The sequence below is a fragment of the Pyxicephalus adspersus genome, chromosome 7 (assembly GCF_032062135.1).
Source record: "Pyxicephalus adspersus chromosome 7, UCB_Pads_2.0, whole genome shotgun sequence".
Lineage (NCBI taxonomy): Eukaryota > Metazoa > Chordata > Amphibia > Anura > Pyxicephalidae > Pyxicephalus > Pyxicephalus adspersus.
Window position 1 is genome coordinate 54,240,890 of NC_092864.1, and position 26,488 is coordinate 54,267,377.

General features: G+C 37.6%; 2 protein-coding genes across 3 annotated transcripts in view; both read right to left on the reverse strand.

Annotated features, from left to right (window-relative positions):
• Window positions 1-3,364: 3,364 nt before the first annotated feature.
• Window positions 3,365-19,704, reverse strand: ASB18 (ankyrin repeat and SOCS box containing 18). Of its 2 annotated transcripts, none has more exons than XM_072418506.1 (5): window positions 19,458-19,704; window positions 9,519-9,786; window positions 8,627-9,125; window positions 7,385-7,498; window positions 3,365-6,369 (listed from the first exon to the last, which is right to left on the reverse strand). In XM_072418506.1, exons 1-5 carry the CDS (start codon window positions 19,687-19,689, stop codon window positions 6,178-6,180), a joined length of 1,305 nt encoding a protein of 434 aa, XP_072274607.1. In that variant the 5' UTR covers window positions 19,690-19,704; the 3' UTR covers window positions 3,365-6,177. The 2 variants fall into 2 exon arrangements, with proteins under 2 accessions (XP_072274607.1, XP_072274608.1); XM_072418507.1 differs by lacking the exon at window positions 19,458-19,704 and adding an exon at window positions 11,646-11,889 and having other exon boundaries at window positions 3,368-6,369.
• Window positions 19,705-24,910: 5,206 nt separating this feature from the next.
• IQCA1 (IQ motif containing with AAA domain 1) overlaps window positions 24,911-26,488 on the reverse strand; it is a 98,043-nt gene continuing 96,465 nt past the window's right edge. The window contains exon 20 of the mRNA XM_072418508.1: window positions 24,911-25,211. Within this exon, the coding sequence (XP_072274609.1) occupies window positions 25,092-25,211 (120 nt within the window). The 3' untranslated portion in view covers window positions 24,911-25,091. The remainder of the gene's footprint in view (window positions 25,212-26,488) is intronic.

The window sequence follows — 26,488 nt, forward strand, 5'->3', positions numbered from 1 at the left end:
ATATGAATTAAAGCATGGTGGCTAGCAGAGTTGCCTTTGGTTGGAGTATAGGCCAGTACACTATGTGCATGGTAGTTGTTTGTCCTCCCTGTGTTCACATGTGTTTCCTCTGGGTATTCTGGTTTCCTCCTAAAACATACTAGTAGATTAATTGGCCTTGGACCTTGTTAATGACATATAAATATGGTGGGGACATTAGATTGTGACCCCTCTGATAGACAGTTAATGACATGACAATGGACTTTGTAATGCGCTATGTGATATGTCAGAGCTATATAAGTACAAGGTAATCCTAATTACAGATTTTCTAAACCTAGTTTTAGGTGCACCACCAACAATTTGCAGAGTTCGGGCACATTCATTGGGTGTTAAGCTGATCTTTTTGATTCTTAATTTTCATTTTTTTTAATTAAGCATTTAAAATGATGAAGGGACAACTGTCTTCCAACTGTGTTCCTGTGTTTTTGCCCTGTCACAGTTGGTATAGATTACACTTGGCTCATCAGGCACAAAGGGCCTGATTAATTAAAATTCTCCAAGATTGGAGAAGATAGACTACCACTGGAGAATCTGGGTTATCCAGCCAAACTGGAATGGATTTGGTCCAGTACTGAGAAGATATGCCAACTAATAGCAAATGCTTTTTAAGATATCCATTCCAGGTTTGTTGGTTCACACAGGTTCTCCCACGATAGTCCATCTTCCCTATTCTTGGAAAGCTTTAATAAATCAGGGCCATATTGTACAGATATACTCAGTCATTGTCACCATCAGGGAAACCCAGAGGATTTTACAAGAGTGAAATGCTATAGTGGCATACACTGTATGTACATTCTAACGTTCTTAGAATCCAAAGATTGACAAGTATGAAAAAAGGTAATAATGATCTTTGCCCCACTTCCATTCGTGGGGGGTTTATGAACAATAGACACATTTATGGGTGCCTGCAATGGTCAACATGAAAAAGATACCATAAACACAAATCTCTAAAACATGCTGCTTTTCCCACTATTTTCTGTTATACTAACATTTACCAATATGCAATAATTTAAGAAGTCATAAAATTTAAAGCACCATAAACATTTTTAGTAGTTACAAAGCAAAATTGTATAAAGATCCCCACACCAGACTTAGAAGAGAAGAAGAAATTCAGGAATAAGGGATAGCTGGATTTGGTTTCAGAATGGCCAGTCCTTCCAGAAGTAAGACAGTTGGTTGCTATATCTTTACTTCTTGGCCTTACTGCCATACGCTGCTCTAGGAAAATCGATTCTATTTTATTAAAGAAGGTTATCCTTCCTTGTAAAATGAAGTAGATTTATTATTCAGCAAAGCATCATATGAGAAGATCAGTGTTTGGATACTTAAGACTGGGTAGTTCCAACATTTCATGAGATTCTCCTTCCATTGCTTGTGGCGTGCAATAATGTGTTATAAGGAGTAACTGGGAAATCGAATGTAATGTACTCTGCAGTTGTTGGTCATTTTAAAGAATACGATGACTGCTTTCTGACTGATCATCCCCCCCCCAAAGATCTGGAAGCGCTGAGTATTTGGGGCTCTATGAGATGCATACAAGAAACAACTTATACCAGATGCTTTGAGGACCAGCTAGGCAATCTGTATCTCCATTGCTAATTTAATGTGGAGCTAAACCAGAAAAAAAACACACCCAGCTTTACTTACACAGAGCCCCCCATTTCTCCGGTGCTGTCATGTTTGGGTGCCTGGAATCCGCCTATGTACTCGCGCAAAGGAAGCACCATCTTCTTTCTTCTTTGGCTACATCACCCGATCTCGCACTGTGCATGTGTAGGATTGGGTGACGTACACTGTAAAATAAGTTTTTTCCCCCATTACAGGAAATGGGCATCCGCAAAAGGAGCGGTCAGAAGCCTCCTGGGATGTATGACGTGAGGAGGAGGCTCTGCGCTACCATTGTATCTTCACCTTTTTTTCCCTTTATTATAAACCTTACATAAAATAGTTGTCTACCCTTTTTTGTAAAGTAAAAATTTTGATGATATGTACCATGCTGTTTAGAAAAAAGTCCTTTTTAACATAATATATTATTATATTATATATTAATAATAATAAGTCCATATTAACATAGTTGCTGCAGATATGTTAGCACTTCCATGATGCGATTCTCCCATTCCACCACGATCCGAAAGAGCTCTATTCGATCTGGTGACTGTGAAGGTCATGGAGCACAATGAACTCACTGTCATGTTTAAGAAACCAGTTTAAGACCATTTCAGCTTTGTGTTGCGGATGTAAGTAGCGATCAGAAGATGAGACATAGTCAGAAACAATACTAGTCTAGGCTTTGGCATATAAACAAAGCACAGGTGACAGTAAAGGGCCCAAATTGTACCAAGAAAGTACCCCTTACACCAGTGCACCATTACCATCTCTAGGCAGAATGAATGTATTTGCACTGGGAAAATTAATTTATTATTCAAGCATTAAACATAGCACAGTCACCAAGTGGCAGAATTACTAATACAGGTATAGTATACAAAAGTTATTGTTGCACCTATGTCTGTATAAGTAGCATACTAACACAAGCAACTGAGATTTTCAGAAATACCTCAAGTATATGTTGAAGGAGTACTACTTGGATCATACTATACTTGCTGTTATGGAAAAGAACACAAGGTCCACATTTCCTAGTTGAGTTTTGTATTTATGACTAATGCAGGTAGTCTCCCAAGGTTTTTAGTTGCAATTTTCTGTCTTCCATCTCACTATAGCAGTAGTTTCAAACAGGAATACAACTTTATGTGATGGAGACCCATAACAAAACCATTTAGGGGTCATTCCCATCTTTTATAATCTGCATCTCAATGGCCAATCCTCTACTTTTGTATTCATACAGAAGTTCCCAAAATATATATACATTATTTACCCAAATGTATGCTAAGTGTTAAACTACCCAAAGAAATCAATGTGTAGCCAGTCATCCCTGAGACCCTTGTATTTCAGACCCCATAGTGGTCACATACTCTGCTATGGCTACAATTAGCTATAATTAGAGCTCCATCACACCATCACACATGTTAATGCAACCTGATTTTATTCATTCTGAATGTCTCCATATCACACCTTGCTAATTAATGTGGAGAGTGCTATTAGTCCTGCCTAATGTATAGATAGCATGCATATATGTAAACTGATTTACCAATCAAAGAATTTGGGAGGGTAATTAGCCGTCTTGTGATCAACATGTGTACATGCTCCATCTACCCGTGGTCCTTGTAAATATGCCCTGGATGACCATCTGACTCCACGAGGAAGCATATATAAGAATATATATATATATATATATATATATATATATATATATATATATAATAGTTGCCTGTTAACTACATTTAATATTATTTTTATAGGCACATGGCTAGAATAAATTATGCTTTTAAAATATGCTTAGAGGTTGTCTTTAGGTCTGCTTCATTATGTGCCCATAACATAACGATCATTGGTTTAAAGGATACAAGTATGTAAAGTATGTATGACCCTGATACTGAGCTATTAAATAATTTTAAAATGACAAAATGATAGGTGATATCAACATTTCACACTTATACAATCATATAGTATGCATTGTATATGCAGTCATATAAAATAAACAGTCAAAGTAGGAAGGAATTACTAAATAATATAATAAAAATCAGGGATAAACCACAAAAGTACAATATGTGTGCATTCATGTGAATGTGCGCTCCCATGCACAATTGGGATTCAGTAACATAAGCTGATAGCACAAAATGTTCAATGCATTCTGATTTGTCTCTGAGTATATTCAACATCTAGAATTGTGATGCCTTAATGTCACCTGCTATAGGTGCAATATATTTTTGCAATATAAACTTGTACATAACAAAAATGTGGCAGCAATAAAACACACATACACTATTCTAAAGGGCATATAAAAAAATCATTATAATGTCCAATGAAAAGGTCAACATGTGTATATGAGTACTCACCATGCACCAGAATAGAACCGCATACAATTACTAGTGCTCAAGCTTTGAACACATGCACAAATATTCACACATGCACAGTACAGGAGTTTTATTCCTGAATCTAAATTATCCAAAATTGAACATGTAGGTAGATGCAAAACCATGGAGCAAATTTTATTTTAATTATAGCAAACCCTTGGTTTAAAGAAACAACTATATATATACCATATATAGTATACACCTGCATATAATACATTCCATACTATTAGAATTCTGCTCATACTGTCACACATAGTCTTACAGCAGTGTGAAAAAAAGAGCTTTGGCCACCTTTAAAATTAAGCAAACTTCTCTTCCTAAAGCTCAAGAATTAAGGTAGTTACTATCTAGGGAGAAGTTTAGGTTTCATGAGATGGAATTTGCCCTGTGCAGAGCCAAAGCATTAGCTATATATAGCAGCAAGGTGAGGGGCCTCTGGGCCCTGCTTAATCAATATTTTAATTAGTAAAATTCCTGAGTGTGATTAGAACCAACAGTTCTCCAAGGAGTTTCCACTGTGCCTTCACTGCCACCTGCTGGCCACATTCAGTCTCAACCTCACCCCATACTACAGAATGTCAGTATATTGATATAAGATTCACATTTATCAAGCTTAGAGTTTACATTTTTCATCATTTATTTGGCAATGATGACATTTTTTGTTTAATAATTTATATTTAAATTTTTGATTCTTAAATTTTGTATTCAGATGTTTAGGTTACATTAGCATTTTTCGGAAATTGTACAAAACATATAAAAGAAACTCCATCTTAATCCTAAATCCCTTTATATATAACATTTGTAGTAACACCTAGAGGATAATAACTATAAAACATCTATTATTATAAAATAATAATTATTAACCAATAAAGCTGAACAGTTGTATTATCACAATTACATACAGAACTTGATTTTTAATAGTCTGTGTTTTATAGGCTAAAAAGACCTAAAATACACAGGGAACATAAAATACCGAGTGCACAGCATGGGATTTGCTATTTTTACATTTATCTATTTCCCTGCAGTTAGATCTATTGATGGTCATATCTTAGGAATTAGGGTGGGGAGGGATAAATAATAAAATATGTTGGAATTTAGAGAACATTTGGCCTCGGTTAAGATAAACTCCTATTAGGTCAGCCATTAAAAAGCTAAATTGGAGAATAAAAAACTCAGTCTGCTCATTGCAACACATTGTTGTTTTTTAAGCCTTTTTATTGAAATAATGTTTCATTTTTTCAGTTCAGTGTTGATCTCTTTTCAGACACTTCCTACGTACCAGTGATAGGTGATAGCTGTGACAATAGCAGAAGACGCCTGTACAATGAGAATGGATAATACTGCTCCACCAGATGTGCTAAAGTGACAACACCAAAAAGTATTTGTGAGACAGTGACAGAGTGTTGTCACACTATTTAGAGAAGTGCCTAAAAAGGAACTATCACAATAGCGTTAGGTATCTATATTTCATACTCCCCCTCTGCATGCTGGCCAGTTTTCTTTCTGTATTTACCATTTATGTAAAATTTTCTACCTTAAAAATAGAAAAAGAAGAAGAGGTCACATGACTTTCTTCGGTCTTTTAATCACGCTTTTGTTGGAGAAGTCATGTGCAGCCAGCATGTCACGACAATAACGCCCACCCAACAGCAGACATCATGTTATACAATACCCATCAATATACTATTAGCTGCAAATTCCATGGCCAGGGTGGCCCGACTCGGCGAAACTCTTGGATGCACCCAATGAATCCCAGGGGGCCATGTCGGAGAAAATGAATGGTAGCCAGGGGCCACACTAGTCAACTGCAGACAGGAAGAGTCCTCCAATGTAACTTTCAGCCACTGGGGTTATAATGATAATGAAAGAATTTTTATTACCCAAAGACTGTAAGGAAAAAAGGAATTTTGGTGACTGACAACATTTCTACCAACATTTGTTCACAATCGGGTTGTATTGGCATCACATATAGAGACACAGAGCTTGTGCTTTGTGAAATATTAGCGATGGGGGTAAATTATACATCGCACCTTTCTGTGCATTTCTCTCATATGAATTACTGTGTTATCTACCCCTGTAGAACATTTAAAAATTGCTATAAAAATATTAGAAGCAGGAAACAGATGATCTTTAAAAAAAATTAAAAAACGTAGAAATGTATTGTAATTTAGAGCAGGCAGCTACTCTGTTCAGTGATAAGCAGCAAATAGTCTTTTATGACTGGTGGGACTGGTAGTAAAGGAATGAAAAGGTAACACTGGCTGCCAAAATGTTTTCGCAGGGTAAATCGACACAAATGCTGCAGGGAGCGGACGGTTCCAGATAGATTGAAGAATGCTGTGTAGAAGGCTTGGTGGGTCTAGGGAAAGAGAGAGAGACCATGTAAATGATCGATGAACACGACAGGTGAATTGTATCAGGATGTATTGGAAACAAAAGGTAATTTGTAAATGTGCGGAGGTTGAAATGATAAAGGTCTTTTAACATGCTTTGATATTTCCAAAATGAAAACCTTGAAGTCATTGAAGTCTATGAGCCATGATTCTTCAACTTATATTCTTGCCATTTTTAGGGCAAACTACTGTCAATAGAATACATGGAGAGCCAGACAGGTTAACAAAATCTTTACTTTGTTTTATCGTTCTGAGAATGGGTAAGGAGTACTGCTATAGACTTGTACTCATTCTTCTGGGGGAGGATGGCAGATAACTGCCCTTTAGAGGGGTATCTAGATTTTACAAAAGGACCCTGGTTTAATTAAGGGAACTATGTGCCTATTCATACACTTAAGTCAAGGACTTTTTTTAATAACTTTGTTTCTTTTCCAAAAGCCAAAGGTTCTAACCCAAATCTCATTCCTAATAACAACAATCAGCATAACATATGGATTCATTTGCTTCACAAAGATTTTAAAAAATGACCTACTTTTACTTGGGGAATAAATGGATACAAGAAGTCCCTGTAAACTTATAACAGCCATGTTTAAAATACAACTCACTGATGACTTCTCCATGCACAATGCACCAGAGCACACCCCAACATACATACCATGCTTCCTTATGTTGTAAAAAAAGATTAACACAATACACATTAGTTATTGTATATTAATAAAGGAAAGAGGTGTCCAATTCCTAATTTACACATTTTTGAATTGTGAAAATAAGAAATAGTACAACCATTTTGTAGAACTGCAACTTAGAATACAGAGAAAGTAATAGGCAAACACAGTAGTCCTAATTAATAAATAATCACAGCACCCCTTCTACACAGAGTGCATTGAGACAGTTGGAAACATAAAACCTGTAAATGTATGTGAATCACATTAGGAATATAGGTAAGGACATGATTTACACAACAGAGCCAAGTACCCTTACCTGGAAGACATCTTCTGGAATATCTTTTCTCCATCGGCTGCAGATTTGGAGACTTAAGTATGAATTGTAGAGCAAAGCAATGACATCAGGGACTCCGGAACAGCATCGCAGAACCTGGCCAAGGCAGATCAGTATTTTATCATTGATATATCTCACATACAAATGGACTATCTCGTTCAAAAGGTACAGCAAGGTAAATTATTTATAGAGTGCAAACACCACAGGTTTAGTGCAAAATACCTAATATTAGTAAATATTTGCTATATATTTATGTCCCCAAAAAGAGGGTCTGATGAGGAGGAAAGAGCAACTGGGGTATTTGATTCTGAAAGAGGGACACAGAGACAATCCCCCCAAATCAGGGGCAAGAGGGAGGCCTAGTTTATTTTTTGCTAATAATAGAGTGTGACGAATATAGAATTAATGTCATAAGTGTGAGAATACAAATCTTATAGTTAAGATAGATAATATAACAACTTTAAATGTCAACCAAGAGAATTATGGGTGCTGCCAATTCCGGACTATAAATGCTGATTGGTTGATGGCTGGCTATGTTGGCATAAAAGGGTCACTAACCCAAATGAAAAATGCAGCAAAATAAATCGAAGCAAATCAAGGCTTCAAGTACTCCAGAAGTTGCATTATTAAGCAAGAGTTTAAACAAAGTAGCGGTCTACCTATAAATGTATAAGCTGATTATAACCTCATTATGTGTACATTCGTCCTGGCGTGTTCAGGAAGGGTTGTTCACGACTTTCCTGCCTATTAGGAAGTTTTACATTTTGCAGGCTGGCATGATCCAAAGATTTTCATATAACCTTCTACATTCATAAAGCTGCTATACTCTAATATGTCTGTTTGTATTAGAGTATAGTAGAAGAAAACAGATTCACAGACCTCATTTCCTGATAGTTGGTACCCACTTGTATTAAAAATTCTCCTCTTTTCCTTCCACCCTTTTCTGCAAGTTTTAGACATGTTTGATGCCTTCAAAAACTTTACTATCTGTCATAATGCATCAAACTTTATTTGTCCTTATTAAGTTTGGATAAAAAGGCTTATGAACTTAAAAAGAAAACATATATTAAACCTATATCAATTATTTTAAATTTTGACCCTATAGTTTTATAAAATGTCTATTTACCTATTTAATGTACAGAGCTGTGTAATATGTTGGCATTATAAAAATCCTGATTATTAATAATATTAATAATAATAATAATAATAATAATAAAAATGTACCTTGCCAAAAGCTTCTGGATGGACACATCGGGCACCATGATTAAGCAGGGCGCATACAGTAAGGTGAGGTTTATTGTTTCTGTAGATCTCAGCACTTTGCAGGACACATCTAAGTGGTTGGACACCATTATAATCTGCCACATTCACATCCACACCCGCATCTAGCAGTAACTCTACCAGGCGACTTTCAGCTTTTCGGCATGCATGGTGTAGAGGCCTTCGTTCTTGCTGGTCCTGGGCCTCCGGGTCTGCACCATTTTTTAACAGAAGTCGGCAGATCTCAAGGCGGGTCTCCTCATCCCCAGCTTTCCCCGTGCATGCTGCAACCAAGGGAGTCTCACCCTCGTCATTTCTGCAGTTGATCAGTGCTCCATGGCGTAGATACAGATCAACATGACCCAGAAGCCCGAGTCTTGCTGCAATGTGCAGTGAGGAATCTTGTGTTGCATCTGTGGTCTCATTCACAAGGGCTCCATGTTGCAGGAGTAATTCTGCACACCTAGAGCACAAATTCAAACAATAACTAACATTTCTGATTGCCTTATCTGTACTTATTTCTTCCAGCTTTTTTAATAATTCATTCATTTTTCAGAATAAGTCCAGTCTAGTGCAGAGATAATTGTATCTTATAAACACAGCAGGTAACATTTCAGCATTTACAATCTCCTATGGTTTCTCTGCAGTGACCAATTCTGTTTCATGAAAAGTCTTTACACGGTTTGGGCCTGGGAGAAAAACTGTTATGGTTGATTTGGGCGCATATAACCCATCTTTATCACTGCGTGTATTTCTAAATAGAATCATGGCATATTCATAACTTTGCAGGAATGTAATATTTATTTATTAAATTTACATTGGAAATCATAGCAACACAATCTCCACCATATCCTACCTTAAAGAGCTATTCATCACACATACGTGTAGAGGAGTCAGCCCATCATCACTGCATTTGTTGGGGTTGGCTCCATGTTCCAGTAATAGATGGACACAGTCATCATGCCCTCCAGCACAAGCTTCATGGAGGGGAGAGCGTCCTCCAGGGGCAGCATTTGGATCTGCACGCCTATGCAAAAGGTAACGTACGCACTCTGCATAACCACGGGAGCAAGTGATGCACAAAGGCGATGTTAATTCTTGGGTATATTCCAGAGTCCACAACCCTGTGACGCGAAAAAATGGAATGACATAAGAACATGACAAAAGTACATGTGTGGACATATAATATCAAATGGCTATGATGAATATGTTAAACATTTGTATTATGTCCTGGCTGCTATGAGATTGCAGATAATAGCATACAGGTAATTGCATTATGAAATCCCATGATGAAAATGCAAACAAATTTTATTATACTGCTAGAAGAAGAATTTGTTAGTTTATTTTGATTTATGCAATGTAGCAGTGTTTTACCATGGCAGAAGAATGATGAGTGATATATAAATTACAGTAAATCTGTGTCAATCAAAATCATAACAAATGTATTGTTATTATGTTATTATTGTTATTATGTACACTGTTTAAAAAACAACATGCTCACGTGTTTTATAATAATGTATTTGAGAGCTTTGACAGCTGCAGCCTGTCTGGTTCTTCTGTCAAAGTGTCAAAGTACGAGCAGTCCACTCCCACATAACAAAGGAAGCCTTCCCCCATCAACCCACATATATTCACCTTACTTGCACTCTATTGCTTCTTACACCTTGGCTGTTGGTGGGAATATCCAGCACTTCCAGGTGGCATGTAACCAGCGTCTCTGTGACAGTGCCCAGGGTGTGATATCGTTGGTGGGAATATCCAGCACTTCCAGGTGGCATGTAACCAGCGTCTCTGTGACAGTGCCCAGGGTGTGATATCAATACAGCCCTTGGCTGCCAACACAGCTGATCTCAGTGCCGCCTATAGGAATGCCCTTTGCAGACATACTGTCACCTTACCCATGTACGGCAGTGTCTCTTTAGCCCATATTTAGATTTTACAATTTATATTAAAGTTTTACTTTGAAAATGAGCAATCATGCAAGTTTTCATTGCAGACAGACAGAGAAAGGCGATGTCCCTTCTGTAAGAAACATACCTGCCTGATCGCTCTAGCTGTCAAACTGACAAAAGAAACTTCTGTTTCTTATTAATATCATCTCCCTAATCTGAATTGGTCTGGTTTGTTATAGATACTACTTTAGTCTCCTTCATATAAAATATTATATTATCTGATACCTTTCCCTGTCGGTTCCAATAATGCATAAATATATACAGCAGCCTTTCTCAACCTTTTGAACATGGGGGAAACCTTGAAATAATTTCCACATCTTACTATACTACTACATCTAATTACTATATCTACACAGTACATTAGTGTGTTTGTCGGGGGACGAATAACTCTTACATGACCAGTGGGAAGAATGTCACCCTTACAAATATCCAAAAAGATGATTGGTGTCATTTAAACTGACTTGAGACAAATAAATTCAGGGAACCCCTAGCAACCTCCGGCGGAACTTTAGGGTTCCACAGAACCCTGGTTGGGAAACACTGATCTCTGATTTTACTGATCTCTGATTTATTTTAGCTGTTTCCTGCTGGGGACATTGTTAAATTTGCAAGAGGAAGAAAAAATCTCCCCTAATTGAGGGTAATTTGCATAAACAGTTGACACAGAACATTTATCCCCATTGTTTAATCTATCTTCACCTCTTGTTCTTAGGACAACTCCAAAGTTAAGTATTTTTCATTATTTCTTTGAGAAAATGGTTATCAGAACATATTAGGAATGACTCTCTCCATTGGGATCACAGAACACAATATAAAATTGTCTCATTTGTTCCAAATAAAAAACATTTGGGGAGAATACAGAAAAATAGTATGTGTAGTTGTCATGGGGTTTGAATATTAGATGTCTTCTTAAGACAAGTTTTTTTTTTGCTGGTCCATAAGATACTTTTCAGTTAGACTTGTGAACAGCAGTGGTCTTACGCAGGTAAAAGCTTGGAATAAAATTAGTCCTTGGACATACAGTATCATACCTGTGAGACCGAACCTTGCAGGGGTCTGTGATTGGTACCCCATCTCTTCTCCTCTAATGTTCAGCACGCAGTTTGCATGTCTGGCGCCCAGCAGCTGGACAAGGCCCAGGTTTCCTGTCTCCAGTGCAGCAAGGAAAATGTTTTCCGGGCCCAGATGTTGCTGATAGCCCATCTCATGTATGACCTGCAGCTTGTGCAAGACCTTGGTACGAACACTCTCCATCCTTGCAACTGTTCTCTAAACTCACAGCCCACCTGTTTAGTATTTATAGGATTGTGTATGTGTTTGAGAAGCAGGGCTGATAACTGTGACAAAGTAGCCCAGGTCACATGCAGACTACACAAAGCTGCTTGTGATTATATTATCGGCATTATGCCCAGAGCCACATTCTTTTATAGCTGCAATATAAATATACATACTAATAGGACACATACAACAAACTCTGTATAGTGTGGAAAGATGCATAACAACATGATGTAGTCCAGGAGTTATGGAGTCAGGTGCTGCTTGGCATCCAACTACAAACAAGAGTTTCCAGACTCAGATATCAAATGTTTGACAACCAGTCATTAAGTCATCATTATCAAGTGAATGTACATTACTTTCTGGAAATGAGTAATATCTGCTTTCAGATATTACATTTTAAGCATGTTTAGGTGTTTGAATATTTTTTTTATTCCATAAAACATCAAAAGAAGCCCTTCTCACTTTTCTAGCTGCTTATATTGTGAATAAATTAATCCTCAAAGATTTGCAAAGATTGCAACAAAGTTTGATTTTAGAAGGCTTTCTAACCCCTGATGTTTGTTTACATTAAATGATGGCAGCCTGCCAAACTGAAGACCTCTATAGAAATAGAAAAGGAGGTCCCTCTGTTGTGAACTGCTAAAATAAAATTTTCCACATTGGGGATATGGGTAAATGGAGGCCTAACATGCTTTATGATGAGCTGCAATGTATGAAAACACATCCCTGTGCATTGTGGTGTGCTGCATTGCAAAAATGTCCCAATATTTTTTTGGGACATTTTGGTATACTGGCTCCCCATTTATTGAATTAGGGAACCTAAACACCCGGACAAAAGCATGTTAATGGATTGAACCAGACTACCTTAATGTGAATGGGCCCCTAAAATGCTTTCACTGCTGGTTCAGCATACACAAAATACTTTATTTGTTTCAGATGGGCAAGAACAGATCCAAGGCCAATGGCAAGGGGATCTCAAGACTGAAGACTCCAAGAAAAAAAGTTAGTTTGTGACTCAGCCTACCAGACTCCATAAATATCTAAAATATCACTACTGACTGGACCAGTTTAGAAGTAAACCAGGATCACTCACGGTCAGTTTATGCTCAAATACAACCTTCTTGGCTATAAAAGAAAGTCAACTTGTAGTACCAATATTTTTGTAACGGTAACCATTCACAAACATTAGAATACACCTATCATTGGACTAGGTTATGTGTACATGAACCCATCTTCATCAATGACCCAGAATAGGCATGCAGTGAAAACTGGAAATCACATATTGCTATACCTGTTCCAGGATATACTGTGTAAGTGTTAAAACCAAATCATTCGCATTACAGCCAGACAAGTAGTAGCCACTAGACCTCACCATTCTGAAAAATGATATAGTATAAAGACAACACAAACCATGGTTCCTGCAGTTCCATCTCATCTCCTGTCCTCCAATCACCAAGGTATGATTCACAATCTCCAGGCATTCTCTGAACAGAAGAACGATGCCCTGTAAATTTCCTTCACAGAAGCAGCGCAGAACATACTCATTATCCCAAGTGTAGTTCCCCCACATGTTACACTGAGGGTGTGCTAAGCTTTGCACCCTGATGGCTGTCAGTAAATGTTGCCCGGGCAGAGTTCAAAGGGACATGATCCTTTTACTGTGTGCCCTAGCCTAATCCTACCAGCTGGACATTATTTCAGTTCTAATCCACAAAGGTTGTCATTTCTTTTTATATACCCACAGAAAGTGCATAATACATTACAGAAGCCATGAAGCATTAGGGTCAGGATTAGTAAAACAGTGCATGGCCAGAAATAGAAGTGGAATAAATGCCATAAAACAATTGGGGGAGGTAGGCAAGGAAGTTCATTACCAGGTGCTGTGCTGCTATAATGCTTGCATTTTCTGTTTCAGACCTCAATACTACTATATAACTGCTTTAATCTGGAACAATAAATGTGAATGCAATACCAATAACAGAATATGGGGTTAGGATGAATATAAATGAGCAAAGATTTATAATTTTGTTTTGCCAGTTGTGTGGTTTACATAGCTCTACCATAGTGCACAGCCAGAAAGATGACTTATTTACTGGTTCAGCTTTGCAGCCTCCAGTGTTACCTTCTATATACGTAGCTCACTTTGAACTATGAATAAGCTTTATTATCTTCAGTAAACAGAAAGGTGACTCAATCTGTAAAGCTAAACAATAAAGTGATTTTCCTGGTTGAAGAATCACAAGAGTTATAATCACTAATTATTAACAATTTATGATAAAATTTACATTTTTACATTACATTTACATTTTTCACATTACTTTCACACATTTTTACATTGGATGAATTGTGGCTGAACATTGAGTGAATATTAGATGATAACATAAATAGACACCTAATTACAGTTGGAGATTCTCTTTAAAAAGGAACCATGAAACAACAATTTGTACAATTTTTACAAACACAGAACCAAAACCATAATCTGTCCTAAATGTGTTTTCCATACTTAGCAGGCACAAGCTTCTAGGATGGGAGATGACCATCATTATCCAATACCAGTGTTCCTTAACCACACTGTATTTCCTAACTGTGGTATCATCTGCACAATGAATTCAGTCCTAGCTATTGGGTCAGGTTGTCTGGACCAGAATAGTGACTGAACAGAATTTAAAATATCTTGGCAGATAACGAGTTTACGTTTTTGTAGCACTCACCCCTGTAGGGGCGGCTTTCCTGAGTTCTTGTAATCTGGCATAATAAATGCCAAAGGCTCGTAAATCTTAGTTAGGGGAACTTTGTTAGGACTCATAGGAGAGAGGGTTAGAGAAGCAGAGTGTCATACAGTGGCAGTTCACATCCAGTAGCAATCAGCCATAGTTATCACTTCCAGCTGATTTCTTTCACCTTTGTTGTACTCTTAATCATTAGGCAGTGAGAGGAGCATCTCTCCTCCAGAGTGGGTCCCCCTATTGAAGTGACTGTCCCAAACGTAGCATCAATGGCATCTTGTTCTAAAGTACCTCTCCCCTGGGTTCCTTCTCCTTCTGCTTCCACTCCCCGAAGCTAGATCTGCTACCACTGGGAACCAGACTTATCCCCTCATTGGGTCGGTCTTCAGCTTCTTCTAATGGTCCATGACGAGGGCCCCCATGTCTCCCTAGACTTTATCCTCACACATTTTACCTGTTTCACAGCTCATTTACCAAGGCACCAAACATTGATAGTTTCCTACCTCACTATGGTTAAGTTCTTCACCTGCGATAGAAAAGTGATAGGTTTTATAGCATATACTAAAATGAACCCTTTAGTATAGAAAGGGACCTTTATGTAATAAATACATTCTACATATTTTTTTTATTTTGAATAGAGTTGAGAAACTAATTTTTTATTGAAGATTAAATAGGAATATAAATTACAAAAGATTACAATGGGAAGTATCCCATGCACTAGTTCACTCAGTTTATGCATAATTGCCTTTGTCTCCATTGAAGAGCCGGGACATGCATTGCATGAAATATCTCCAGTAAGAACAAAGAAAAGATGGAGATCACATTTTAGTGAGGGAAGGTTAGGACTTATGACAAACTTTCTACTGATATCTATGTGTTCTGTCCTAATGATGTCCACTCTTTTTCATTTCTTCAACAGGCGTCAATGGAACAGAAAGTTAAGAAAAATCTCATTGAAGTCACAGACAGAAATAAAAATCTTTTATAAATGTTATCGTTTCGTCACTCTATCCACAAATAAAAACATTTTGACTATGTTTAGGCTTTACGTAGAATATTGGAGTTGCATGAGCCATCTCATGATACATTACATATGACAGCTGATGATAGGCTGAAGACCGGTTCAATGTATAGCTTCTTTACATTGAGTTGTGTTTATGCCCGAGGAAGCCCACATGGCCAGACTTCTAAAATGTGCTATTTGGTAATAAATTACTTTTAAATTTAACATTTCAGCAAGGTCAAGATAGAAAAGCACATACATCTATGTAAAGTCAGCCCCGATGGAAAACTGATGAAAGATGTGTCTGTAAAGATGAAAAAGTAAAAAATCTTTTTTGCACCACTGAATGCAGCTCCTCTAAAGGGAAATCCCTGGGGGAAGCTTCTACATAAACAGACACTTTGGGGAATACTGATCGCCTAGTGCCCCACAGCACCCAATGGTTCTTCCCCGGAACTTCTCACTACTTTGTCCCGGTCATCTTTAGATTCTTTACCATAATGCATACTTTATTGGATAATAATTGAATGGATAACTTAATATTCTCATCACCCAACAAACCCAACAATCACACAACAAATGTTTTGGCCAATCTAAAGCAGATTGCACAATGAGGTAGTAATGTTTGTGGTCAGATTAAAGCCTAGTCTTCCCAGTCATCTGGGTGGAAGTTTTCACTCAACCTGAAAGACTGATGAGTCTAAAGTTAATGCCGGGCCCCATGGTCCCATTCCCTGGGGGCATGACCATTCAGTTTTTATTCGAAACAAACTGCAGAGAGAATCTGCATTGGATCACCCAGCCTGGAAAATAGGTGAAGATGAAATGGCCCCTGCAGAGTCATGTGGTCAGCCTGAAGATGTTGGAAAAGTTAACACAAAAAAGCACAATGAACAGGGATTAAATAAACTACAATTAATTTTACAGCCAACAAGGACTTCTAAATAGCCATATATTTATAGCAAGTATTACTCTGCAGACTGCATCAAAGTCTTTTTGTCTACTCAGGTCATTTGCCATTTGTTTTCCTCTTTTAGGCACAGGGAATATCTATTTGACCATGATAAGCAGATATCACTACTTCACAAGTAGGAAAAGGAAATAGATTGGAGTGTAGGTGTGACCTGCCATCTAACAGTCTGCAATAATGACCTTGCAATGGTGGTACATTACATTTCAATGTTGTGAGATTAGTGATGGTGGGTTGTAGGATAGGTCAGTACTAACCATCTCCATAACCCCATTCCCTTACCCTAACTCCACTTGGTTTGGTTTCAGCACAAAAGCTTTTATTTAATTAAAAATATTTTCTATACATTGTTTTGAGTTTTGTCCAGGCTGAAACAAGCTATTAACTTTTCCATCAAAGGAACAAACTCCATGTCAGGGGTTATAGAGATTTATTCTTAAAACTACATTAAAGTCCTGCTGTAATAAACCTTCATACAGTGGTTTGAAAGGGAATAATCTGGAGTGGCTGGCATTGTATTATGAAGGGAGTTAAGGTCTTACTAGAAGTTCAGTGATATTTGTAATCAGTAGCTGGAAAAAGTGATCTCATGTCAGCCTTTACCCAGACGCCACTGTATAGCAGCCGATATTAATAACAGAGGTGTCTTAATGCTGATCCCTAGATAAAGCTTGTTGTTCTTGTTATAGTTAAATATAATTGATATAATGTTTTGAATGCCTTTTATGTTTTATATTTAGCTTTCCGAATGGATAATTGGGGGCTTTATAAAATGTGCCTTGATTGATACGTTATGTTTTGTAAGCCATAGTATATATAAATGAAAAACCACAGGATTCAGAAAAATTGTTTGCATATTTACTAAAGTCTACCAGCTGTCACAATGACATGCAGCCACATCACACAAATACACAATCTTCTTCCATGCCACAATTACTGTTATACCTGGCATAACCTGGGCTGTTCAGCAGTTTTCTAGATTCAGTAAGGTTATTATAAAAAATTAAACCAAAGAAGATCACAGGTAAATTGGGAGGGTGCAATTTGATTCCTGTATGCATAGGCTGGGTGTACTCACATGCATCTGCTCTACAAGAATTCTTTTTCATGCATCCCTGAGTTAGAAACGAATGCCTAAAGCAGATTAGGACCTAAGAGTGGCTATATTGTTTATGGTCTAGGTTACAGGTATTTGAAAAATATGATTTAAAAAAATATCATATCAGTGAACTTCCAAGACAACCACATGGAAAACTCCTCAGTAAAGGACCCTTCAAGTGGCAGATCCCCCAGTGACAGGGCCCACAGGAGCCGATCCCTCAATGACAGACCTCAGTGACAGATCCTTCAATGAGAGACCTTAGGTACAGAACCCCAACAACAGACCCCAGTACCAGACCTTAGTGACAGACACCCCCAATGACAGGCCCCACAGGAACAGACCCCCAGTGACAGATCCCAGTACCGGACCTTGGTGACAGACCCTAGTCATGGACCCCTCAGAACTCTAGTGGTAGAGCCCCAGTGATACCCCCCCTCAGGTAAAGATCCTTCACCAGCAAATTCTCAGGATCAGAATCCCAGAGCCAGACCTCATAGACAGACCCCAGTCATGGACCCCTTACTAATAGGGACCCGGTAAGAGGCAGCTCTTTACCTACCTGTTCTCTCATTCCGCATTATGCAACTGCTGCTGCCATTGCCCTCTTTTTTGTGGCTCTACCCCACAGACCAGGGTGCATAGGAGAGACAGAGATGTTGAAACAGCCGCATCCTGTAATAAAGGCAACAATTTGCACTGCCCTTTCTGCAGCACCAACTTGTGCTCCATGGCATCCAACTTTGGAACACTAATATATTCGAAAACTTGTAAAGACCTTCATATGGTTAAAAAATTGTGAATAAAAATTGTACAACTAACAGCCTTTAAAATTTTTGTTTGATAAACATTGTGAGTAAACAAAAATATATATTTGTTTCCCTAAAAAGTGATGGCATGTTCCTTTAGGTAGGTGTTTTATGAGTTATGTTTGGTAGTGACCAAACCTGTGGATGGTGATCGGCTCTCAAGGATGAGGGAGAAGATAAGGGAGAAGAGCATTATCCTTATGTAAACTCCAAGTACAGTGACTCTGAGCTTACAGCCAGCAGCTGAGTATACCAGAAGCAGTAATAAGGGAAAATAAGTATGTGCTGCTGGGGGGCATTCATGTGAAAATGTTCTTTACCCAGCAGAGGTTTACTTTAAGCCATAAAGAATACTGTACAGTATATTGATTTCAGACTAACTTGAAGTAAGGAAAGAAAAGCAGTAACGCATGGCCACCATGTAATGTACAAACATATATAACTAATTCCCCTACCAAGCATATCATTAAAGTGTATGTAAAGCCCAAGAATGAACTTCTCTTTTGCTTATGTTTGGTCTGTCACATATACCATTGAACGTGCTTTATTATGTCTTTGTTTGAAAAAACACCTGCTTATAGTGCCAGAAACCTTATGAGCTGAAGACTTCTTGTCTTTTTGCTGTGCTGACTGTTCTACACCACATAGGCACATCATGGAGCACAGCAGAGAAGTTTCCGTAAACTTATCATGATGGGTGAGCAATGTCATTGTAAGATATGTGTGTGTGGCAAAATCACCTGGTGAAAAAAAAAAGGAAGGCTGAAAAAATACAGCCACCACATCTGCATACATACTCTGGGGAAGGCCTTAGCATTTACTTATTGCAATACAGTAAGATCACAGGAGTATATTGAACACATGCACATGCCATGAATTGTAAAGTTACGGAATGGCATCCAAAATATGAGTCAGAAATAAAAGATTCAAAAACAACCACAAAGGCAATTTTAATTACCCAGTAACACTTGTGGAGGGATCACTGCGGTTGGTTCTTTCATCCAATCATCATTGTTGAGCTCTATAATGGCATCAACATGTTTGACTTGATTTTGAAGCAGTTCTGTAAGTGCTTCTTTATCCCCTGAGGCCAGTAATGACTTCAGATGACCCACAAGACAAGATCCTGCTGGATGGTCCGGCTTGAGGATTTTGGACTGGGCCCTATAGGAATACGACCCAGCAGACATTTGGCAGAGTGTTTATTGTTTGGGATAATTCTGTCACATTCGTTGTCCTGTGTCTGTTTTTTTCAAATAGGACCCAGTGTTGTATTCAGCCCAGCGATTACAGTGCGTGTTCCTGGAATATTTGGTATTGCTGACACCAACAGTCATGGCTATAGATAGCACAAATCACATGATCAAGTGTTGCTGAGCAGTCCGGAGGAAAAAAGAGAAGCACAGGTTATTTGAGTACATTTCTATTCCTTTGTTGTTTGAACAAGGATTCAATATAACCCGAGACCCAGCTAGAAGACTTACAATTAAACATTGGTAAAACAAAGCAAATTACAAGGACCAGCTTACATGACAAATGCCCCTATATGCATCGGGGCCATTGGTGTTTGTCAATAAAAACAATCCATAGATCAGTATAAAAACAGATAAAACTTTGCAGCTAGGGGACACCTGGGAGCTGTGATGTCCTGCTAATCAACACATTCTCAAGGCTTCTAATTTGTCCAGAGCATATATTAACTATGCAACCTTCAAAGTGACATTAAAGGAAACCTGTCACTAAAAGAACTAAGGGGACAGCCAGGACGGCGGCTAAAAGTACAGCCCTGTGCTCCCTCCAAGTCCCTGCACAGAGCTTACACAGGGCTGAGGACTCTACCCACTGCCATGTAACAGTACAATCCCCGAATCCCCGAGTACTAGTAATATGATTGACTGCACAAACACGTATGGTGGGTGGACTATGGAGCATGTGCAAGGGGGATGAAAGGAATTACACTGACATGAGGGCATTATTGGCATACGCATTACCCTGCTACTAGCTAAAAATGTCAAAAAGAAACTTAAATATATAATTTATTTCCAATAAATCAAATCAATTATTAGAATGTCTGTAATGTGTTATATGGTCAGTGTTATATGTCTTTGTTTTGCATCAGGTTAATGCATATGCTAACAATGACCTAAAACCAACCTGTTACTTGCACTGCATGTATGCTCTACATAGCAATTAATGGGCTTACTTTAAATGCTTTGGGTTACTTACAGAAATCAAGTTTGCAGAAAATATGACATTTCTCTAACTTTCACATGGCTGTTCGAGGTTAATGTCTTTGAAATACTTATGGCAGTACAGCAATGGCCATATCAGCACGGATTTCCTCTAAATTGGAAACTGTGAATAGAATTTCTGTATAATAAGTGCACTCTGAGGATCATCAGATGTACAGTGTAAAGTCATGCGTGTCACCTCCCCACCACCGTAGCAGGCATGGTCCTATAGTATAATAATATTCAGCTGCAGATATGAAGAGCAGAGCATTGGTACAGAAGGCAATTTACTTAGCCTACTAGAACTACAGATGATAAACATTTTTATGTAATCTGATTATTATTTCTGTAACTTTGCTTAGGTATTTCCATCTTAAAAAAAATAGATTTAAACAGTAACGGATCATAATAAGGCAAAATAAGTGGAAACATATTGACTCAGACTCTGTGTAAATATAGTAAGTCACCCTAAGCTTTTAAGACTTTATACTTATTTTTTAGGTCATCAGTAATAGCAGCCTTTGAATTGCATTCTGTAAAGCTTTTCTTCAAATTTTAAGAATCATACACAATAAGGCTGATTTGCTAAATTATATTTAAATATTCACTCCTATTATCCAGACATGTGCAGAAGAAATACATAAGCAGGGATTTTCTTTTTACATATTTTTTCACATAATGTATCATTTATTTATCAAATCCTTTAGTAAATCAGCCTCAATGTGTGCATGTGCCCTGTGCCTGGAAGCATTGTTTCAATATTATCTTCCACTATCATATTAGTAATTTGCAGAGTATGTCACTGCCTAAGATTTCACAAAATTCAAACATCATGTTCCACATCACACAGAGTCTTTACATAAAATAAAATGATGGTAAAAGCAAAATACAAATGATTACACTAACTGTTATGCAGAATCTAAACTTTCCTGGAACCATACACTGAAAACAGTCCGGGGACCATGATACAATAAAAAATGCACCACTAAGTATTTTAGTATGATGAACACATTTTAAAACCTATCAACAAACAAGTAGTAAGCCAAAGGAAACCTACAAATGAAATATATTTTTTTAAAGGTGCTTCTCAAACTCCATGGAACATGCGCAGCACTGCATACACCATAAAGAAGTGCAGAGGAGATAAGGCACCAGATCCAATGCAGATTTATCCTGTATACTAGGATGCCATCTATATCAGCCGTTGCCAACCTTTTGGACCTCTCGGACCACTAAATTCATAATTTTAAATCCTGGGGACCAATATTATAAATTTTTTTTAAAAGATAAATGCATTTGTAAAATAATGATCTTGGTAATGGTGCCTGACAAGGACTGTGGAGGCTCTGATTCAATTATCGGCTCATAGTTAAGTGAAGTATTACTATTGTTACTACTATAATTAGTTGCATTATATTTGGTATTACTAAAGGAATGCAAAATATTTTTTTGCTTTTTCTCACTCATTATGGGTTTATTTCATTTGAATCTAAGACCAAACAGAAATGATCATTATCATGACAAACTATTGGTGCCAATAAATACACCAGTTAATGAAAATACACAGTTAGGGCATTACTTACCTAAAAAAGCATCTGAGAAATAAATAAATGCAAAACAATCAGATGAGAATCGGTATGCGCAGAGCGGGGTGACTGTTGTAATGGTAAAAACAATACTGAAGGGTACAGCTCGGCAACAGTTGCCTCATACAACTTAAGATTACACTGACGTCACGCTGCGCATCTCTTGTTTTTCAGTCTCTAGTACAGTTTGTGAAAATATTTTTGTTTCTGTGGACCACAAAAATTTTCTTGCGGACCACCAGTGGTTCAGGGACTACTAGTTGGCAACCACTGATCTATATTGTACAATACAGAGGCTCTGGTTAGCCACATCTCCAGGTGGCCTCTAGAAGGAACTTTAAATGACATTCAAGGGGTACAGAGAAAAGAGTGCACTGAAAGGACAGGTCAACTCGTTTCAGAAGCTCTATGGGACCTAAGGCCTATTTTTAGAAAATTCAATACCAAACTTTGGTGACAACCAAATCTTGTTAGATTCAAGGATTTACAGGAAAATGGTTATGATTAAAAATATTGCTTGGACCATTTATAAAAATCTGGATTTTTCTGTCATTGTTTGTTTTTTTTTTGTCAAAACAGATAAAAACAATCTACCCTCACGCACAAATCAACCTGCAGTCTTCAACTGTAGATATGGGAAACAGTTTGATGCCTATGGTCTCTGTATACTTATCTGGTCATTTAGTATTATAGTGAAATGGAAGTTTGTGTTGGTAAGGCTTGTCCATGATGGGATGAATAAACTGATTGTTCCGTTCTCCAAGCACCTGGCTTTCCTGTCCTTGCAGTTACCTATTTCCCACTCCTCTCTCATTAGTACAACTGACAGAGAAGGAGGGGATAGTCCTCCCATCTCTTGCCAAATTAGAGAGCGAAGGACACTGAACAATAAGGACACATCTGTATCCATATATCACTGTGTCAGCCCTTCCTGTGCAGGGGCAGCCCCCGGTAATCACAGCAATCCTACCACCTATCTATCAGGTGCAGCCATGATACTGAGCTTAATTCTTTCCGGCCTACCTTCTGTTAGCTGTATACTGCCCAACAATATTTACAATTTATTGCATTTACCGTGATATTCACTAAACTGATAATATCCTCTATTACAGTATCGCTCACCTTTATAACTTAACAAAGAACTTCTAATGAATGCAGAACAGTCAAAGTTTAGTTGCTGGAAATGTAGAGGGAACCTTTCACAAACCAAGACGCAGTCATTTCATGTAAGTGAGGTTGAGCCTGTTGAATTGATGTCACTACCATAAGCTTGTAAGAGAATACTTACTTCCATCAGTCGTGTTTAAGGCAGAATTGTAGGTTTTTTGGTAGATTCCTTTTTAAGAGTATATATATATTTTTTACATACACTTGGTGGCCATTTTATTGGTTACACCTGCTTATTATTGCAAATGGTTGCAGAGGTTGAGGTGTCCAAGCAAATATTATATTAGGAGGAATGTGTGATCTATGCAACAACAAAGAATAACAGTTCTTCTCTGTAGTTTTTTTTAAATGTTTCCTTCTTCAAACAGGCTTTCCCCAAAAGGCCTATACACCCCTGCCCTCTGAGATATTTGATGTGGCAGCCACATGGCCTTCATAATAATAGTCTCCTGTTTGGTCTCTGCTTTTTCTCTACATGTAGAGAAGGGTTGCAACCCCTGGATAAATTACAGATAGGACTGTCCAGAGGGTCTCAGAAGGCTGCACATCAAAGATCTCAGAGTGAGGATAGGTATGTGTAAATCTTGGACACTTACTAAATTAAAGTAAAAAAAGATGGTTGCCTTTGAGACTTTCTGAATTTTCACCCACTGCACTTTCTAGAGTTTACACCAAACAACCAGTGCACAGCAATTCTGTGGGCAAAAAGAGAGGTGAAAGATCAGAATTGTTCACACTCACAGAAGTGCACAACCTCTAAATAGACTGTTCTTTACAATATTAGTGAGGACATCCCAGAACATCCAATATGTGAGAAGTAGGTTGGGTTACAGCTGCAGAAGGTCAATCCTAAGGGTTCCATGCTTTCTAAGATTAGGCAGCAGATAGCTTTGCAATTCAGAAGTGGATAACTGAAGATTGGAAAACAAGTTGCCAGATTTGATGAATATACATTCCTGCTGCAATATGAAGATGATTCAGTCAAAAATGTACATACACAGAATGGACTCTTTTGGAAGGGCTGAACCTTTCCCTCAGTTTATAAAGAATCCTGACTCTGAAATTTGATATGAAATGAAGATAGTCACCATGGAGAATATCTATAAACTTTGATATTGTATGTATGAATTGTATATGCTATTGCTGTAGCTATGGCATTCTGATTTACACTGTACCATGTATTAAATGTGAATTACCAGAGAGACAAATGCCAAAAGATGGAAAGTGATACACAGTCAATGAAGGGAAGGTAGCACAACACATGTAAATCATTTCTATACGTATATCCATGACATACCTGTACATAAAGGTAAAGATAAATTCTGCTGGACTCCTTTATAGCTACTAACCATTGTTATAAACACAAGCAGAACTCTCTTATTGTGTATATAATTAGAAAATAAATGCATGTTAAGCTTGCACAAGTGGAAGATTTCCATCTCTTTGATATTTTTATTGCATTTTAAAACATTATTGCTGAAACATATAAAAAATTCAATACAAATAAATTATTAGGGAATTTCATCATGGCTCAATAGTATGATGGTGTCATAAATGGACCAGTGTGACTGGACACCAGGCTGCTTCAGAAACAAACCACTGACAATTCTACTTCTTCTTTCCTTTCTTTGCACTTTTCTTTTTCCCTTTGTCTTTTCCAGTCTCTTCCTCTGCACCTGACATTGCTTTGCTTCTCTTCTTCCCAAGGGGTGTCTTAGAGTACCAGCTCTGTGGCAGGAAAAGACAGTGAGAAAAATTAGGAATGGGAAAATGATCGACTGTACCTTGAGATAATAGTAAGAATAATATAAATATAATAACAAAAAAATTGCCTAGCTTGTAGTCCTGTCTGCCAGCAAACGGACCTGACAACCCTAAAAATGTTTTTATAACCTCACACTGCCTGTGAACGAATGAGATAAGCTAAAAACTGGTAGGGGGAAATGTTTATGCCCCTTGGCTGAGCAACCTTTACCAGGATGGTATATCACTTTTAAGCCCAACTAAACCTAAAATCAAACAAGACAAATTCTTAAAACAATCATGCTGACTAGTATACATTATCAGTATTAACTTTGAAACTTTATAAATGAAAAAACAAACACACATGCAGCCATTTTTGGATATTACTGTTCAGTTGTTGACCTCCTCTTTTAGTTTTCTGTAGAGGTCTTAAAATTGCTCACCACCTAATTTCTGTGACTACTTGTAGTAACATGGTTCCCACTATAATGGGGTGCTGGGAAATGCAGTTTGGCACATATTGTTCTTCCAACTTTGGGTGTCACATGCAACTAAGTCTACCACTGGTGAAATAGAGATTACAAGAAATGAGATGTAGAGCAGTGTGAAAGTCTATTTGATCTGTAAAACTGATATTCTGTCCACTATTTTGCTTATACACAGTATTTGTTTTTATTTATTATCCTGATTACTATTAGTATTCACCACTTCTGGAGTTTTGGTGTTAACTTATTCAGGGCAGCTGAAGAAATTTTTATGTGTGTTAAACATTACAAAGCACACAGACACAGCAAACATACATAGAAAGTTTGATTCTTTTTTGCCAAGGAACATCAGCAACCAGTCCTGCAGAAAATCATTATCCTATATCAATAACGTAAGCAGCACTTAGTCCATAGTCATGTCACTAACTGTCCCTCAAAGGTTGTTCTGACTGAAATACTCAGTAGATCACTTTGTAATTTACCCCGATGTAACCTAATGCCACAGGTAATGGGCTAATTACATACACATAATAAACTAACCAGGGTCAACGACAAGTACTAACACTACAACATACTTACTGCTTTACTGAGCAAGCGCACAGTTGTGTTAATAGTATTGTTGACTGGAAAAAGAATATATACCCTTTGTAATGTTTATTACAGGTTTGTATGAGTTTCACTGACAAGTTAATAGGTGGAAACACACATACATATAGGACTTATGTACAAAATTCATATATTGTGCAGAAAAACTGTAATCAGCATTACAAATGAACA